This window comes from Anser anser (genome assembly GCF_964211835.1).
Source record: "Anser anser genome assembly, chromosome: 16".
NCBI lineage: Eukaryota > Metazoa > Chordata > Aves > Anseriformes > Anatidae > Anser > Anser anser.
In genome coordinates, this window is record NC_139737.1 from 557,368 (window position 1) to 576,026 (window position 18,659).

The 18,659-nt window shown below is 57.4% G+C and overlaps 1 protein-coding gene across 1 annotated transcript in view; it reads left to right on the plus strand.

Moving 5' to 3' along the window:
- The first annotated feature begins 9,501 nt into the window (after positions 1-9,501).
- The window catches only part of CTNNBL1 (catenin beta like 1), a 48,024-nt gene continuing 38,866 nt past the window's right edge, over positions 9,502-18,659 (plus strand). The window contains 2 exon segments of the mRNA XM_083801997.1: positions 9,502-9,660; positions 16,377-16,565. Coding sequence (XP_083658123.1) covers positions 9,631-9,660; positions 16,377-16,565 — 219 coding nt within the window. The 5' untranslated portion in view covers positions 9,502-9,630.

Consider the following 18,659-nt stretch of genomic DNA (forward strand, 5'->3'; position numbering starts at 1 on the left):
AGAAAAGACGAAAACCTGCTGAAAGTGCCCATTTATTATTCAGCTCCCTCTCTCCTGGCTCCTGCTCAGCCCCAGCCTGTGCTGCGGTTGCTCCTTGGTGCAGGGCTGGAAGCCCGGGGGCAGCCCCCGGTGTCCCGGTGCCAGCACCCGGTGTCCCAGTGCCAGCCCCCAGTGTCCCGGTGCCAGCACCCAGTGTCCTGGTGCCAGCCCAGGGCTGTGGGTGCAGCGCAGGGACCCCAGCCCACACGCTTGGAGCTGCGCTTCCGAGGCACGGGGCGGGCACGGGGAAGGGAAAGGAGAAGGGAACGCGCGGGGCTGCAGGGCCAAGTCATCGCGGCGCTGTCATCGAGCACCGCGCGGTGCCAGGGGGCTGGGGGGGGGCTGCTGCCCGCTGCCACCCCGCGCTCAGCACCCCCTTATCTGCGCTGCCCCCATCAGTGTGGCTCTCGGGGGGCTGGCGGCAGCGGCTGCCCGGCCGCCTCCGCAGCGCGCGGCTCGATTGCAGCTCTAATAGCTGCCATCCATAACGGGGCCTCCGGCCGGGCGAGACGGGGGCGGACGGGGGGGCCGCGGCGGGCGCTGGCTGCCTGCGGGCTGGCGGCAGCCCTGGCCCCCTGCCATGCGGCGCAGCCCCGGCCAGCGGCGCGGCCACGCGTGGCGTGCCGGCTGGCGGCACAGGGAAGGCGGCCTCCCAAAATGGGGTTTTTATTACAGCCATACATCACCGCGGCGGCCTGATGTGGGCAGACGGCGGTGATTTTTCTTCATGGTTTACAGACAAATGAGGGGAAGGAAAATTGATGTGAACTTTGCTATAGCGAGAGGTCGGGCGTGCGGGCAGGGAGCTGGCAGCGCTCGAGCTGGGGGCTGCGGGGGCCACCTGCCAGCCCCCCCCAGCTCCCTGGCCTCTGTCTGCAGGACAGACGGACGGGAGCACCGGCAGGACCGGGAGGCATCGTGTCCAGCCCGGGCACCGTGCTTGTTCCTTCCACACACGTGCAGGGTGTGCGGATGAGGCACCGCAGTTGAGCCCTGGGGGCGGCTCCCCCCCACCGCTGGGGGCCGGAGGGTGACGGGACCCCAACGTCCCCGGCCCCATCGCCCGCAGCACGGCCCTGAGCGGGCGGCTGCGCTCGTCCTCGCTGGGGAGGTGTCTGGGGGGGACGGGCGGGCAGGGTTATTAATTCCAGCGGACGTTCATTATCACTGCAGACGTGGCTCTGATGTGCGGCTCCAGGCTGGCTGTTGTCACAGGCTTTGGGTGAGATCTTGATTGCCCTCACCACAATTAAAGTCGCCTCCGAACACCACGGTCCTGCCTGGCATAAGATAACAGTTAATACCCGCAAATAGTGACTATCAGCTTCTCCATAAGGCCCATAAATATTAATACAATTCTAATTAGTTCCTTTAAATACATTGCCTAAATTAAGCATTTCCTCAGCAATAAATCAGCGGTGCTTTGGCATTCTGCTCGTGCACATTCAGCAGATCACGGGCTCTCCCCGGGTCCCCACTGGCCCCGTGGCCGGCCCCTGCAGTGACCGGGGGATCGGACCCTGCGGTGACGAGGGGCTGTGCTTGGTGGTGCCGTGCTGAGCCAAGCCGTGCCGAGCTGTGCTGAGCCAAGCCGTGCTGTGCTCAGGCGGAGCTGCCGCCCCCCTGCAGCGTCCCCCAGAGATCCCCAGGCTGGGCCCTGGATCCCTCTGGCAAGGTCCCCCATCCTGAGGCAGCGAGCAGGGGAGCCCCGTGCTTCGGGGGGGGCTTTGTCAAGCGATTGCGAGAGAGGATTTTCAAAGATGAAATATCTCCTAAGGACTCCGAAGTCACTGATATAAAAATAAACCAACTATTAGATTCAGAAGAGGAAAGGGAGCCCAGGCTTCACTGTACAAGCAAAAAGTGCCCTGTGACCCTAATCAGGAGTAATATTATTAATACATTTTCCCCCAGGTGCACCCGAAGATTTGCATTTCCAGCAATTTGCACAATAATGAGGCAAGCTGACCAGGCTTCACCTCTGCAGCAATCACCTCCAAATCAATGGCAACGTGCCGGTGAGCTCCTGTGGAAGCTCGCGGGCTCCAGCTGCAGCTGTGCCTGGCTTCCTGCGCGCCACTCTTCCTCCTTCCGTGGGTGGAAGCACCACGCGTCCTCCCGCTCCCTGGTGCCGGTGGCACTGGAACAGAGCAGACACCAAACTCACTTGCTCGAGGAGAAATTAATACAGTGTGAAGCCTGTAGTGGGTGATTTAAGAACTGAATTTAAAATCTCAACACAAAGAGATTTTTTTATAAGGTCAGAAGAGAGATTAAATGCTACAGACAAGCACAGCACTTGCCATTTCAAGCATTGCTTTCGCCATAAATACTTGGGGCTGGCGCCGCGTGGCTCAGAGCCCCCTGCCCCCCGATGGGGCCGCCCCGGGGCAGCGGGGGGGCACGTTGCTGCGAGCGCAGGCAGCGAGTGACATGATGGCAGCCCTCGCCGTGCCGACGTCCTCGTGGGCACGTCCTGAGACAAGGCACAGCCGGCCCGAGGAGGGTGAGCACAAAGGGCTTCTGTCTGTGGCTGCGGCGCGGGGCCACAAAAAGCTGGAGGCACCGGCGCGAGCTGGGGCTGGGGGGGGGGCTGCACCCCCGGGATGCAGGCAGTGGGGTCAGCTGTGGGTGCCGGGGGGGCCCTGCCCGCTGTGCCCCCAGCCTGTGCCCCCAGGGCTGGCGCCCACCCAGCCTTCCCAGTGGGGCCAGCTCCCCATGGCAGGGACCGGGATTGATGGCAAGAGATTTGAAAGGCTCCAAATGCGGAGGTTACATCGCTGAGACACCCCCATCCATCACGAGACGCTCATTATTAAGTAACGCCCCGCACGCCGGGCTGATTTCACACCTTATCTGAACCCAGCAGCTGTGCCCTAAATCCTGAGCGCCGCGACTGTCTGGAGGAATTCGGTTGCCTGTGTTTAAAATTAGTGTTAGCATCTATCATTTCCCCACACCAAATGGCTTCTGTGTCGGCACTTGGCAGCACTAATCTGTCACCGGGCTCTGTGCTGCCCAGCTCAGTACCCTCTCCGTCACTGTCACAGGACCCCTCATTGGCAAAATGTCACCCAAAGGACAAGTGCCACAGCTTGGCCTCCCCCTCCGCCCCTGTGCTCCTCTGTGCCCATCACCACGGCCGCCAGCTCCGCTCCCGGCAGGGCTGCCTCAGGCTCCAGGCTCCGCGGCACGGGTGGTGCCCGCCCCGGACGGCCCCTCTGTGAGTGCCGGGGGGCTGCCCCTGCCGCTGCCCCAGCTCCGTGGGGGGGCTGCGGCAGAGCCCCCGTCTGTCTCCAGCTCCCGCCGCCTCCCTGGGCCCCCAGGCCGGGCAGGGTGCGGGATGTGAGGGTCTGGGGGTCCTGAGCCAGGGCGCGAGGTCTGGCAGCCGGGGCCGCCGAGCTCCTGCCGCAGCAGGGCAGGGCCATAAATAACCTCCCATTAGCGCGGCGGCGTCGCTGTGCTGAGTGACTGATTTTGCTGGCTACATTACGGGCTTCATAAACACAGTCGTTTATTCCCAGCCTTTGCTCCGCCGCCTCCGGGGCCGGGAGCCGCGCTCGCCTCTGCTCGGGAAGTGGCCGCGGCCCCGGTGCCGCGCCAGGCTCTGGGCCATCCCAAATCCCGCGGGTGTCAGCGGGGCTGAGGGTTGAGCCTGGCCACGAGCGGGTCCTCGTGGCTGTGCTCCCCCAGGGCACGCAGCTGTGGGTCCCTGTCATCAGCGTGGGGGTGAGCAGGCGCCCGTGCCGGAGCTCTGGGGCACCTCCTCGGGGGGCACCGCGCACGGCCCCGGAGCGGCACCGCCGGGGCTCGCCGACACCCACGGGTGAGAGCCGTGACTGCTCCCTGCGGCGCGGGCACCGCGGGCAGGAGCCACGTCCTCGCCCAGAGGGATGGAGGTGGACTCAGGCAATGCCGTCCCTCACCGGGTGCTCCAGCCCTGCTGCAGCCAGGCACGCGGCGTGGGCACAGCCCGCCAGCCCTCACCCCACCACACCAGCTCCCCGCCTCCCGCGCGGGCCGTGGTGCCGCGGTGCCAGCCCCAAGCACGTGGCCGGGCCCCTCCTGGCCGCTGCTGCCAGCGCCTGGCGAGGAGCTGCTGCCAGGCAGGTGATGCTGGAGCTGTCGGCGTGATGAAAAGCCTCCTGCAGCAATGCAGATAACATACAAGCACAGGTCAGGCGAGGCCCGTGTAGCCCATCCATCAGGCCCAGCAGCTACAGGCGCTCCCCGTGCCACCATCTGATGCATGTTATCTGGCACAAATGCGTTTCTTCCCCCAAGGTTAAACGGATGAGTGAGGTTCAGGCAATGACAGCTCTGCTTGCCCTGCAGAGGCGATAAACGAGCTGGAAGAACCAGAGGGAAAAAAAAGGTTCGTGTGCTGTCAAATGCTCCTTTTGATGGTGCCAGCCTAGGCACTCTCCTGCAGGGTGCCGGCACGGGGCTGGTGGCAACGCGGAGCCACGCACGAGGACGGGGACCCACGATGGGGACCCACTCCCAGTGGTGACGACCGTCACAGCTGTACGGTGCGGCCGTGCCGCTGCCGTGCGGTGGGCAGGTGAGCGCGTGGTCGTTTTGGCCGAGCCCCCCTGCCCCGTGCAGGCAGCGCTGGGGGCACGGGTGGGCAAGATGCGGTGGGAACGCGGTGAGGTGGAACCGGTGGGGAGGGGGCCCCGAGGTCTGCAAGCTGGGACCCCAGGAGAGCCAAGGGTGGGGTCTCTAAACGCAGCCTGGGGCTGGGTTTCCCCCACCCTGCTCTTTTTGGCTGCTGGCGGCTTTGCAGCGAGGTGCTGGGGCCCTGCCGGGGGGTGGTGGTGGCCCCGCGCCGCTGGAGCCCCCATGCCCGGGGCATTTTTGCCAGCTGCAGCAGAGCCTCCGAGGTGTGTGCGGGGGGGCGCCTCCCGCGCGGCTTCGCCCCATCGGGTGCCACTGCCCTCGCTCAATGTCACACTTGGAGCCTGTCAACGTGAAAAAAGGTTTGCATCCGATAAGCGATCGGGCTGTCAGCTGCGGAGTGCTGCTCGCTTGTGATTTACTGCAACGTCGCTAACGGAGCACAGATTTTTCTTAATCTAAATTGAAAACTACTCAAGTAGAAAAATAATTTCATTGCTTCATCTCGGAGGGGCGGGGGGAAGGCGGAAGCCTTGTGCCGGGGCTGGCTGGCCCGGGCCGGCGGCACTGCACTCGCGCCTTGGCTCCCGCGCCCTGTGCCGCCAGTTCGGCCCCGTGCCACGAGCCACTGGCACCGCTGGAGGAACGGCAGCTGCGTGGGCGGCGGCACTGAAGCCCCCTGCGTGCCCCCGCCTCGGCCTGGGAGCTGCTGGCACCCCTGGGCGAGGGGCTGCAGGGGCCGGGTCCCTGCCAGCGGGGCGTGGGACAGGCCCTGGGGCAGCCCCGTGGGGACACAGGAGGGGGCACGTCCCCGGCATGGCACGGAGGCGGCGCGGAGCCGCGGTGCTCGCCGTGCTGTGGTGCCTGGCCGTGCCACAGGGCTCACTGTGCTGCAGGGCTGCGTAGCACAGCGTGAGGAGGATGAGTCCCGGGCATGCAGGTGCCTCTGATCTGCCCGTGCTCGGCAGGGCACGCGTCAGCCCCGGCAGGAGGGTGATCCGTGCGTGGCAGCGTCATGGGACCCCCGGGCAGCACCGTCCCCGCCACGGGGCGCGGGAGGCCGCGGCAGAGCCAGTGCTGGAGCTGCGGCCAGGGTCTTTTGCAAAGAAAGTGCGAGCGTCTGCACCCTGCTCCCTCCCAGCTCCTCATTAGGGGCTAACGGCGCTGTTGGCGCTGTTGGTCGTTAGCAGTGAGCGGGCAGGCAGACGCGCACATGCCCGACCAGGCTGCTACACGTGGCCCCCGCTCAATTTTAATTTGCAGCACTAAATACAAGGAGGGGCCACGAGCAGGGCCGGGGCTCGGCTGCACCACCAGGGCAGGGCAGGCCCTGGGCAGGAGCGAGATTTTGGCCGTTGTGCCACGGAGGGAGCCGGGAGGGGCTGGGGGGGCACAGCCAGGTGCCGCCAGGCCCTGCCGTGCTGCACGCAGGCGCAGCCCAGGCACGCGCTGCCTCGCCGAGAGATCGGCAATTTGGAGCGTGAGCGAATTCTGGGAGCATTTGCTGAGCTGGATAATAACGTGCCCAGTGAGCTGCATCCCAAGCATGCTGCCAAATTAAAGAATTTTTTTTCCCCTTTAATTTAAAAGTCACCGTTGGGAAATCTCCATCGGCCTCACCAGTGATTTCCCCCCAGGCTGGCTTTCTGGAGAAATCTTTAATTTTGATTGTCACACTTTCTGGAGTTTAACTCAGGGAAGCAGAGCCATAAATAAGGTGCCACTTCGGCGCCGAGGCTCCAGCTGTGCCGGGACAGCGAGCGGCACCGGCGCGGGCAGGCAGCAGCCGCGGGAAGGGCGAGCAGCCAGGCCGTGGTACCAGCGTCCCTCCCCGGCACCTCGCCCCCCGGCCCCCTGCCCGCTGGCCAGCCCCGCACACCCCAGCCTGATTTCACAGGTCACTGCCCCTTAATTAGCTGGGCCCTGTCCCCCCCACCGCCTGCAAAACCGCAGGTTCGTGAAAATCTCATTAGCCTCAATTCCACAGCTGGCTTCTCCCGCCTGCACCGGCGCCTCCGCATCGCCCTGCGGTGCTGGCGGGCTCGGGGCGCGCTCTGCCCGGCGCCCGGCACCCCACGGCCGCGGTGCCCGGCTGTGCTGCGCCACGCCGCCTGCCGGCACCGTCCCACCGGGCTCCGAGGCCGGCACGCTGGGGCGCAGCGGGGTCTCTCCGTTTGCTGCAACATGCGCGGTGGGGCCGTGGCTCCTCTGCAAGAGCAGTCGGGAGGTACAGCCGGATCCTACAGACCAGACACGGTGTGGGCACAGGGTGGCGAGTACGTTCGAAGCCTGCTTCACAGGCCTGTCCGTGTGCCGCTGCTCCCTGGGGCTGCCCGAGCCCCGCCGTGGTGGGGCTGGCCCGAGGGGGCTGCGCGGAGCCCCCCACAGCCCCTCTCCTCTCTCTGCTTGGGCAAAACTCGCCGGCGGTCACAGGCAGGGTTTTTCCTCTCCCGTAATGAGGCCTTGGAAAGGACTCGCCGCACAGCTCTGTCAGCAATTAAGAGAAAGGGAAAAAAAACACAAGCGCCTCCCTTTCGGCGCAGAGCCCCGCGCGGTGGTGCTGGGGTGAGCTCCGGAAAGGTTACAGCCCATTTGCATTTTACCCTTCAGTAATTTCAACACTTACGGGTGCAATTAAGAGGCAAGTCTGGAGTTATGAAGCTATCAGTGCGGAGAGACCTGAATACTAACAAACTCCTGTACGCGCTCACCATCCTGGGCCGTCTGATTTATCAGTGATAAAACTGCTATAATGCCAGCAGATTTCCATCGGCCGCAGTAATGGGCCTTGACTACATTAAATGCACATTTTTTAGCTTGTCTGAGAGCCCAGCCCTCCTGAAGCTGTCGGAGCGATGGGCTTAGTGCTCCTCAGGGGCCACAGCAGCTCTGACCGTGCCGGGCGCTGCACTCATGGTCCCATGGCCGCCAGATCGAGAAGTTTTGGTCCAGTTTTGACTTTTGGAGGAACGGCACCAGGATGGGACCTTTCCTCTCACCGAGAGACAACAGGCACCATCTCCTGCGGCAGCGCAGCCCAGGGCAGTGGGGTGGGGGCAACTTCACTGTGGTCCCCCCATGTCCCCTCCTGCCTGGGGGACATGGCCCCTGCCGAAACCTGTGCACAACGGTGGGCTCGGAGACCCGCGGCCTTCCCCTTTAAGCTTCATCCCATTTAATTGGATACTTTTGAGCCCAGGCTCATGATTTCTGCAGCAATTTGGTGTGAGATTTCTTTCTTTCCCTCCATTATCCACCCTGATTAACTCAGCTGCACCTGTCAGCTTTTATTCTGCGGCGCGGGGAGCGCTTGCGAGGACCTGTTAAAATGCATGAGTTTTATCACATTCACTCTTTCCTGGCCAGTGATGCTGAACCAGCAGCTGGGGGGGGGCTGCAGTGGGGCTGTGCTCAGAGCTGGACGAAGCCGGTGCCGGGGGGCAAAAGCTCAAGGGACGAGTCCCTGCTCCCCCCGCCCAGCCGTGGTGCTGCGAGGGGAGCCGGGGGCAGTGGGGGCCTGCACCTGCGGGACCCCCCCTCAGGGCACCGGCGGGCAGGGGCCTGGCCCCGCAGAGCCCCCGGCCCTGCCACCACCACCGAGGGGTTGCTCAACGGCTGTGGATTTTCTGCTTTGGAAATGCTAATTTAACATTCCAGTTATAACTTGTTCCCTTTTTCTCATTTTAATAAAAACGAAAGCATCCGGAAACACTGCTGCACCCAAGAAAGAGCAAGATCTGACATAATTAAAAAGTGGCTTCAATCAGGCTGTTTTCCTAATGGTTTGTCATATCAGCCCCCACCGCCCTGCACCCCCCTGTACTCCCAACCCCCTGAGGCATCATTTACATTTCTTAATAACCCCTCATTAATATGCATGACGTGGGGAGGGTAATAACGGCTGAGTGCACACCACTAATTCAATTTCGGCGAGCCTCAGTGTGTTTAGTTAATCACCGGGGGACCTGGGTTACTCAGTACAATTATTTATTCGGAATTAGATCTTGAGGCATCTGGATTGAAAACCGAGCGAGGAACAAAATTAAAAAGGGATTCTCCTCCTCGGCACCCGCAGCCCCCGCGCCCAGCGTCTCCCTGCGGAGCGGGGCCGGGGTCCCGCGGCTGCCTTGCGCCGGCCCCGCGGGGTCACGGCGTGCCCGTGGGGGAGCGCCGGGGCTCCGGGCCCCGCGGGCGGTGGGCACGGGCAGGGGCAGGGGCAGGGGCACGGCCCGGGCTGCTGGCGGGCGGCGGTGCCGGGTTTGCCTCGGGGCCAGGCTGAGCAGCGGGGCTCGCCCCGCGCCCCCCAAAGCCTGCAGCACGGTGAGCGGGGTGCCCGGAGCCCAGCACCGAGGGCTGCTGCTCCTTTCCGTCCCCGTGTTTACTTGAGGGTGTGTTTCGTGCTCGGCTTTGCTTCTGTTTCTGGTTTTTACTCCAGTATTTTGTCCCCGTGCTCCAGCTCCCCTAACGGATGAAGCTCCCCGCTCTTCAATCCTGCCCCCCGCACCCGCTGAGCGCTGGGTTTCCTGGACAGCAGTACGGCTTCGTGCCCTGCCCAGCGCCCTGAAGGCTCACGGCACGGGGCTAAGAGCAAAGGGAAGGGAAACCACGCGGGAGAGCAGCGTGGGGACGGAGCAGGGCTGCGAAGGCCGCCCGCCACGGCCGCCCCGTGAGGCCCGCGGCACCGGGGCCCTGCCCGTGCTGCGGGGCGGGGGGCGCTGCTTTGCAGCAGTGTGGCGCTGCTTTGCGGCAGTGTGGCCCTGCTTTGCGGCAGTGTGGCCCTGCTTTGCGGCAGTGTTGCTCTGCTTTGCGGCAGTGTGGCGCCGCTCTCGCTTTCCGGCAGCGCCCTTCCCGCCTCGCTTTCCGGCGGAGCGGCGCCCCGGCAGCGCGCCTGCGCCGCGCGCTTTACGGCGCGGTGTCGCGCGGCCCCGGGCTTTAGCGACAGTTGGGCGGTGGCGGGGCCCGGCCGGAGCCATGGACGTGGGGGAGCTGCTCAGCTACCAGGTGCGGGCACCGGCACCGGGCACCGGGCACCGGGCGGGGCCGCTGGTGCCGGGCCCGGCGCTCTGCCGCTGCTGGCCCCGCCGTAACGGGGCTGCCCGGGGCTGGCGCTGGCCGCGGGGCCGCCGCCGGGCTCGGGGGCCCGTCGCGCTGCCCTGCCCGGGGGCGAGGCCCCGAACCCCGAGCAGGGAACGCGGCCCCGGTGTGGGAGGCTGCCCCCGGGCCTCCCCCGCGTCAGACCCGGGGCCGGGCCGTGAGGGCAGCGTTCCCGTGAGGGCTGCCGGGTCAGAGGGGGCGGGGAACTGGGGGAGAGCCCAGGGGAGGCGGGCGGGGGGTGACGGGCCCGGGGGGAAGGCGCGTGAGGGGCGGCCGGGGGCGCCGGGCGGGGTCGGCCTGGGGGAGGAGGCTGGGGGGGGGCTCGTCGCGGCCTGCGGCTTCCTCGTGAGGGGCGCGGAGGAGCAGGCGCCGGCCTGGTCTCCTCAGTGACCAGCGATAGGACCGAGGGAGTGGGGCCGGGCCGAGGCAGGGCAGGTCTGGGCTGGACAGCGGGAAGAGGCTCTGCACCGGGAGGGTGGTGGTCCCCTGGAACAGGCTCCCCAGGGAGCAGTCACGGCACCAAGCCTGTCGGAGGTTTAAGGAGCGTTTGGACTGTGCACTTAGTCACATGGTCTGAATTTTGGGCAGACCTGTGCGGTGCCAGGAGTTGGACTCGATGATCCTTGTGGGTCTCTCCCAGCTCGGGGTATTCTGTGACTCTGTGATCCCTGCGTGTGCCAGCTCTGGGACATCACCTTCCTGCTGTAAAGCTTCGCCCTGCCTGTCGCACCGGGCCTGGCTGTCGGCCGCGTCCCCCTGCCCTGGCTGCGTGGCACTGGCAGCACGGCCCTGCTGCCCTGAGCTCGGGTCTGCCTCCGCGTTTCTCTACGTACGATTTTCCTGTTGATTTTTCGGTATGAAATTAGAATGATCGCTGTTCGTGTTCCTTTACCTGAGGTGAAGAACACTACAGCATTACTGTTAATGATGCTGCCATTTACTTGCTTTGCAACACAATTTATACCTAAACCCTGTAAAGGTAAACCTTTGTTGAACTTCGGTTGTTTTTTTAGTTTGTAATCAGGTTCTAGTTTGGGTTTTTGCTTGTTTTCCTCTTGGTCTGAAAACACGAAGCCTACAGGATTCCCTTTGCTGAGAAGGAAGGCGCGCCGTCACGTTTCGGTCGCGCTGATTTCTGCACAGCCCTCTGCTGGGTGAGCTCTTTGTCCCGCAGTGCGGGTCGTTGCTTGTGGCACCACGGGGCTGTGCCCTGTGGAAGCTGCAGGTAAAGATCGGCTGTTCGGCTGCCAGGTACCGCGGCGCTGCCTTTCCTTGCTGCTGAGCTTGTTCTGGAGCTGTGGGCCAAAACATTCTGCGAGTTTCAGCTGAATATTGAGGACGCTGTCCTGGCTCTGTGCGTTCCCACCTGACAGCGAACACAGATGTTTTCACACCAGCAGGTGGGATAATGCTCCGGGTTAAATGTTGGACGTCAGGCGCTGAAGGGTTCAGACTTCCAGAGTTAGGCAGAAGGGTGAAAGGAGTGAAAGTGGGGGAGAGACAGGAGGCGGATAAATCCATCTGTATCTCTGATGCTGGGAGAACGTGATCCCTTTCTGTGGAGCTGCTCACGGCTGAGACATGGAAGCAGAAGGTGGATGGGACGGGTTTCACCGGCACCCACGTGGCGAGGGTCGGGCGTCTGCTGCTGCGGGGCGGCCGGGCAGGGCCCGCCCGCAGGACGCTGGGCACGAACGTTCTCACCCGCCCACCGGTGGCATCCAGCGGGACCAGGCTCCTTTGTGCCTCTGCGGCAGCGAGGTCGCCGACTTGTGTGGGTCAGGGTAAGATCGGACAAATGCAGCGTTGCTGCAAGCTGTCTGCTGTGCCCATCTGCCAGCGCTGCTGCTTCTGAGGCCAGGCTGGCGTGGTGGCTCTTGAACCAGCTCCTGACCTGCTCCGGGTTTGTCTGTTTTAGGGTTAGCCACAGCCGAGCTCTGGTTCTTTCCTCTCAGCTGGAGAAGCGTGAAGGTTCGGGACGTCCTCATCCGTCCTTGCTGCAGGGGCGGCCGCGGCCGTCAGAGGGGCGGGCTGGGCAATGGGTGCTGTCTGATCTTAATATCTTGCTGCGAATGAGTTGGTCTTCTCAGCTCCCCTCAGCAAAAAACAACCCAAACCCCACCTTTATCTTGTGGTGTTTGAAATTTGTGTCCTCTGAACGCTTAATCTGTGCCCTTGCTTAACCAAAAAGCTGTTCTCCCTCAGAGCCACCCCTGGGAGGTCTCGGGCACCGTGCCGCAGGTCGGCACCAAGCGCCTGTCGGGGCGGGGAAGGAACCTCCCGCGGCAAGGAGCTACAACCCAGCAGAGTCCAGCACCTGGCAGCTTGTGCAGAGCTCGGCAGCCCATAAACTTTATGTGTAGCTGCAAAACACTCGCAGATGGTCTCAACTGCTGATTAAATGTTGCTGCTGTTGTGCCCAGATCCTCGGGCCTGGTTTCCGATTCCAGCGGGTGCCTCGGGACAAAGCCAACTCCGGTTGTTTTCAGACCTCTCCCTCAATCCTCTTGGGAGGCAGTAAAGGAGGTGACTTCGGTTCTCTTTGCCATTATGTACCTCTTTCTTTCTGATCTTTGTATGGTAGCTCTAACGTGGGATGGGCAGAGGAAACTTCCATTTTGCCTTCGTGCCTTTTCCCGATCCGTGGGCTTTTCACGGTGGCGGGCTGCCTCGAGGACCTGCGTGCCCGCAGAGTCGGGGAGGAAAGGGATTCTCTTCCAGTGATAACCTGTAGCCGTGCGGGGGCAGCCTGCGCAGGCCTCTCGTTTCAGCTGCCTTCATTTGTGTGACCGGGTGCTCTCAGACCTCCTGAGGCTCCCGGCTTTTCCTGGAAGCCGCTCCTTCAGCCGGCAGTGGGCCGGGCAGGAGTGCTGTGCTTCGGGAACAGAGGCCAAAAGTAAGATTGATGGGAGCCGGGTTCATCGCAGGTGCTGGAAGCAAAATCGAGAAGTTAGTGAAGATCCCCCTGGAGATTTAGGGCTTGCTTTCGGAGCTCCTACGCTGGCAGCTAGCGGGTGGTTCCCTACAGTGGCTCTTTTGGGCAGGTTGCAGTTGGCGGAGACGCGGCCTCGGGAGCAGCTGCGTCACTTAGGAAGATTTATTTCAGATTTCGCTAACAAATAACTTCAGAGCTCCACAGTAACGAGGTTACTTATAAAACAGACGTCCTGGTAACGTGAGGCTCCTTCTGCGAGACTTCTCTAAAGCTTCCCGATGACGAAGGCGAGGTCTGAACGACGCTTTCACGCGCCTAAGGGTGTTTTGTCTTGGCACTGATGCGTTATCGCTGCTCGGAGGAAGGCGAGGCAGGGGCCCTGGGTTGGTTTAGGGCGTGATTCTTCTCCCCTGCTCAACACGCAAGAGGAGCGCTCGTGCTTCTGCTGCTCGAGCGCCGTACCGGTGGGGACGAGGGCTCGTCCTGGGCCCGGGGCTCTGCCACGGGGGGCTCCCAGCGCCCGTCTGTAACGAAGGGCTGGCTGCCTCACTGAAGCCCCAGAACGACTGCAGCTGAAGGACAGCGGAGGGACAGATCTCTTCTTTACCGATCAACATTTTGCTTAATTTATTGCATTTTACTTTTTTTTGTTGTTTTTTAAACCCTTTCCTGTTTTTTGTGTGTGGTGGGACCAGCGTTAGATTTAATTGGAAATGTCTCCTGAATGAATTTCTGGGGACGCGCTGCATTCAATAGGAACAAAATTAAGCTTAACTAATAATGTAATTTAAAAATGCTTTCCTTGTGCACTTTGTAATGAATTCCAGCTTCTTGCCAAATGCACCTTAGCACAACTGAGTAAAACAGAAGCCCACGCTTTATTTATTAAACAATTAACTTTCCCTTTTCTACCAGAAAGCTAAGACTTAAGTAGATGTGTGTGAAGCTACGAAATTATTTAAACAAATGCGTTTAGACACAATCTATGGGATTGCTTAACAGAGCGCACCAGTCTGAGCCCAGCAATGGATGTGCGTAATTCCCGTGGGCTGCTAACAATCCTGCAGAGCACGAATGCAACCCGGAGACAAAACCAACGAACAGAAGTTTAATGCTCGTCTTAAATCAGCTGCTGGTGGCTCTGCATCTCCTGTGAAACGAGCAGAAGCACAGGTGTCTCACTTAGCCATGATTTCTTAGTTTTAACAGTGCCGGGTGGAAAGCCGCAATATTCTCAGCAAGGTTTAGCAAAACATCAATAACAAAAGGAAAAACCTTAATGCCTGCTTAATAACGCTTGCCTGGGAATTCAATTACTGTCTGTTGGCAATCCATCGGCAGCGTTAATAACGGCGTGCTGGGCACTTCCGCAGTTTGTCATAATGACTTCTGGTGTGTGATAGAGGATTCCTCTCCCCAACAACGCATAAATACGAAAAAGGATGAAATAATTGAGATGGAGACGGGACGTAAATGCTGCTACTGTGGGTTTGTGTACTTAGAGGAAATGGGGTTGGTTTCATGATGGAGTTTTAATTTAGATTTTGTTCTGGTGATACAGTCCCTGCCCATGGCACACGGCGTCCGACAAACCACCAGCTCCTGCGGTCCTTCGCTGCAGTCGCAGCCTTATCTCCTTATCTGTTTTTTCTTTCTTTTTTTTGGTTCTTTTTTAGCGTTTAGAAATGAGAGCGAGGAATGATTTTCTGAGACTTTAAACGAGGAACATCCAAGGCAAATGTTGCAAGGTTTCTTCTTGTAAATGTCAGGACGTAAGTCGCTAATTTCTGTGTGTGGTTGTAATATTAATCTGTCGAAGCGAGTTTAGAATGAATTGGGTACTATTGAGCAGGAAGGGGAAGGACAGGAACTTGGGTGCTACTGAGGGCATCGAGCAAGGAATATCTGTTTACTGAAGATTTTTCCTTAGGTGAAGTCATTTAGAAGCATCTTTTTCTTTTTTCTTTCTTTTAATGGGGTTGCTAATTGCTTGGGAACGGTTTAAAGTATTGGTTTTTGGCAGTGATGTATTTGTTTCAAAATTGATCTATGTGAAATTATATTTTAATGTGCCCGGAAGATAAGTAACGGGAATCTGCTTAAGGAAAAAAACCCACACTCCAAACAAATAACTTTTTCATTTTGAAGAATCTCCAGGAGTGCTGCTGCTTCACAGCTATTGAATTATGAGCTCAGTAACTGCTTTAAGGGTGCACGGGAGCGCTGCAGAAGAGCTTATGTCAGGAGCGTATCGTCTGTAATGGAAGCAGCAGCGGAGCTGTAGGGGGAAGGCAGATAACGGCCGGGTTTGAGCAGCTCTGGCTAGCAGCAAGCACCTAGCACGAGCTCGGGCTGTACGCTGCTGTCTGAGCTTTTGTGATCCCGACGTCAGGGAACCTCGATTGGGCACCTTTCCCAAAGGGCACGGCACAGATACCCCTGAAAACACACCGTGCTCTCGGTGAGTCTGCTGTCTGGCTCGCCTGTGCCCTCTGCGCCTTTGTTCTGAAGTTCTCTTGGATTCTTCCTGACTTTGGCTCAGTCTCGGTGAGAACGCAGACCTTACGGTCACCAAAGCGTGGCGTGACTTTGGGGATTTTAGACAAAGGGACCCCCGAAGCAGAGAAGCTGGCTCCTTGTGCCAGACGATGCATTCCGAAATGGGCTGGACAAGCGTTAGACCTAATAAAATAGGAAATCATCTTCCAGGCAGCTGGAGCAGCTGATTGAAAACAGAAAGTAAAAATATTCTCACCTTCTATGTTTTAACACAGACTCTTGTTAGACAATAATGAATGAAGTTCTCCTTTTCTGTAGCTACAGAGCATAGAATACTGCTATTCGAGCTTGGTTGTCCTTCAAAAAAATGTGAGCAAGACCAAATTTAGTGGTTTTGTTGGTTTTGAAGAGAGTTTTTCCTGCTATTTCAAATGCTTTCATCCCCTTTTGTCTGAATTAAAACATGGGACTAGGGTTAACGGACTTTTTCTTGTCCCTGGCAAATTATGTTTAATTTTGTCTATTAAGTGGAAATTTTAGAATGTAATAATAGGTTGTTCCAAGCAAATCACTGCTTCATCTGGTGCCAAACCCCTGCAGAATCGCAGCAAGCAACAACGCTCCTGACTTGCATGCGTTAAAACGGGCTTTGATTCTACACTCACCGTTAGCAAACCGTAACACAGGGATGGGGGAAGTCAAGGGGAATTAGGATGCGTGCATGAATTCAACATCAGCTCATGTACTAGGGGGGTGAAAAATCATCTTTCACTGCCATATGCTTGAGCGCGTTGGTCTTGTCTGTAAAATGTGAGATTATCTCAGCTTAGCTGGTTCTAGATCCTTAAGGTTGTCCACCGTACCACCACTGAGCAGTTCGGTTTGACCACTTCTTGTCTTTGAAATACCGATCGGTTCCGTATGAAGATACCTTCCCACGAATCATACCCATAGATCAGACAAGGGAGGATGTTGACATAGCTCCTGGCAGAGCGATTCATCCCGTCATGTGATGTTACACTTCACTAAATTAATTTCCTTTCCACTTTTCAGAGTTGTTAAGCATTGTGTAAGCAAATGTTTTAAATAACTTGTTAGAATTTCCTCAATATGTCTTGTAGTATTGCTGTTCTGGTTCGAAAGGGTCACAGAAGGCTTGTATTCATTCACCTTATTTCTCTGACTTCAGCCTAACCGAGGGACAAAAAGACCCCGTGATGAGGAGGAGGAAGAAATCAAAGCACGTCGCAAACAAGCTAGCGCACGAGAGCACGGCCGTCACAGGGAGGAGGAGCCTGTTGCGCTGGAAGAAACAGATGATGAGAAGAAGAAGCTCCTTCAGATAATTGAGAGGGATGGGGAAGAGGAAGAGGAGGAGGTAAAGCACTAGTGTCCTATGGGAAATACGCAGAAGCTAGATCCCTTCTCCATGACTTCCATTTCATACCGTGGCACGTGCCATGTGTAACTGAAGGTGGTGGTTTTGCTTTCAGAGCGAGCCTCTGAAGGTCTAAAGAAGGTGACTGGGGGGGGGATAATAATAATAATTAAAAAAAAAAGCTTTCAATCCTTCTCTGTTTTAGGTTAGGAATACACAATTCACCTTTTAAATTATATATTTAGGAAATAGTTTCTAGATTCTAAATAGTTTTCTAACTCTATTGTTTTTATCAGTACCCCCAGCCATGTAGCTTCTCTCCCTCTCCCCCTCTTTCCAGCTATGCTGCAGCAGCAAATAAACATTCTCCTACACAAGAAAGGTCTTGGGTCAGAGGAGGGGGGTAGCAGCTGTCAAGGGTAAATGATTTCAAGCCTTGGAGACAGAAATCCAATGCAGCACTGGCCTTTCTGCCAAGGGCCAGGGAAAAGATCACTTTATAAATGTGACACATGGATTGGTATAAATCTAGAAGATATTTGTTTCCTGCTGCCTGTGTCCTGTTTGATTTTAAAAAAAAAAAAGTATACTCACCACTGCAGAATCAGGTAGCTTTGTAAAATATCCCTGTCCTCTGCGTACAGCATTGCTAGCATTCATCTCTGAAAATCTCCCTTGTTTGTTTTTGTTACGTTGAGTTATTGCCATTACAGTTGTTGCTAGTTGAGAAAGATAACGCAGGATTTCTGTAGCATTTGAGCTCCAGGATGAACGGATGCAGCCAGAAGTCCTGCTGACGGGCTAGAGTCTTTTGGTTTCCTGCCGTGTGCGAGTCTTTGTCAAGTGAAGTTCTCCCATCCAGGCACTTGAAGGGCTGGGGGTCCGAGGTTTCTTTGGAACCTGAATCTCTTGCTTATTATCTTGGAGCTCAGTTAATCCATGTGCCGTCAGAATATTCTTTGTATCAGTAAAATTGATGGAAGGAGGCTAATCTGTAGGACACCGTAATGTGGGATGCGTAAAAAGCAGATCCTAATGGAGATACTACAGTGATATGTATTAAAAAAAGAGTCAAATACAATAGAGAGAAGCAGTGTCAGCGTCTGTGACAGTACCTTTGTGGACTGAAATTCCCCTGAAGGAAGAATATGGTGTGGGTGCTGTAGCACTGGTTACTTGAATGGGATGGCGACGTGAGCTGTGAAGTGCTGAGGCAGGCTGAACTTGAGGAAGTAGGAAATCCGCTAATAGTGGAAGTCTAACTATCTTTGCATGGACTGCTGTTATTATTGGAATGCAGTTTGCTAAAGAAATTGGTACTTTTTTTGATCTCAGATGAGATTGCTGCTTCAAGTCACTGCGTAAAGAATCCTTAATACCAGAAACAGCTCTTGATTTAGCAGTGAACAGTGCACGCAGCTTGGCATAAGATGTGAATAGGCCTGGTTTGTTTTCTGTTCTGAGAACTTCTTTGTAATAGTGGTTATAAAAAAAAGTTGAGAAGAAGGAAGAGCTTACACAAGAAAATCTAGGATAGCAATATTTAATTAAAAGTTGTACATTAAAAGCAGGAAAGAAAGTAACAGGGAGGTAGCTAAGGGTGTACTGCTAACGTACAGTAAATGTACAATGCCAGCTGAGAAATGCTTTAGAAGACTTTCCAAAATAAAAAGAAAGTACTGGAGTAAAATATTGATTTATTTTTTTCTTTAGAAAAAGACTTTAAAATAGAAGTGAAAGCTTATCCGAGTGAGAAAAATACAAAAGATCATAAACTCTGGACAGTTAAATGTAGACCTACAAAAAGAAACGGCACAATGGACTTCTGAAATGAAACTACCTGTGGGCTTAAGCTGTTAATGGAAATTTACTGTAATATGTCAGAAGCAGAAAGCTTCATGAGGCGCTGGTGGTGCCGCGTAAGGTCACTGCAAAACACTATTTTTGTTCACCGATACTTGGACTCAAAGTGTCAGGAAGCTCTTCTGGTTCTTCTGGAAAAAAAGTCGCCTGGTAAACCTCTGGCTTATAAAACCGCAATTTACAAGGGTTTGCTCTGGAGAGCTTGCTTAGGTCAAAGTTGCAGCGAGTCGA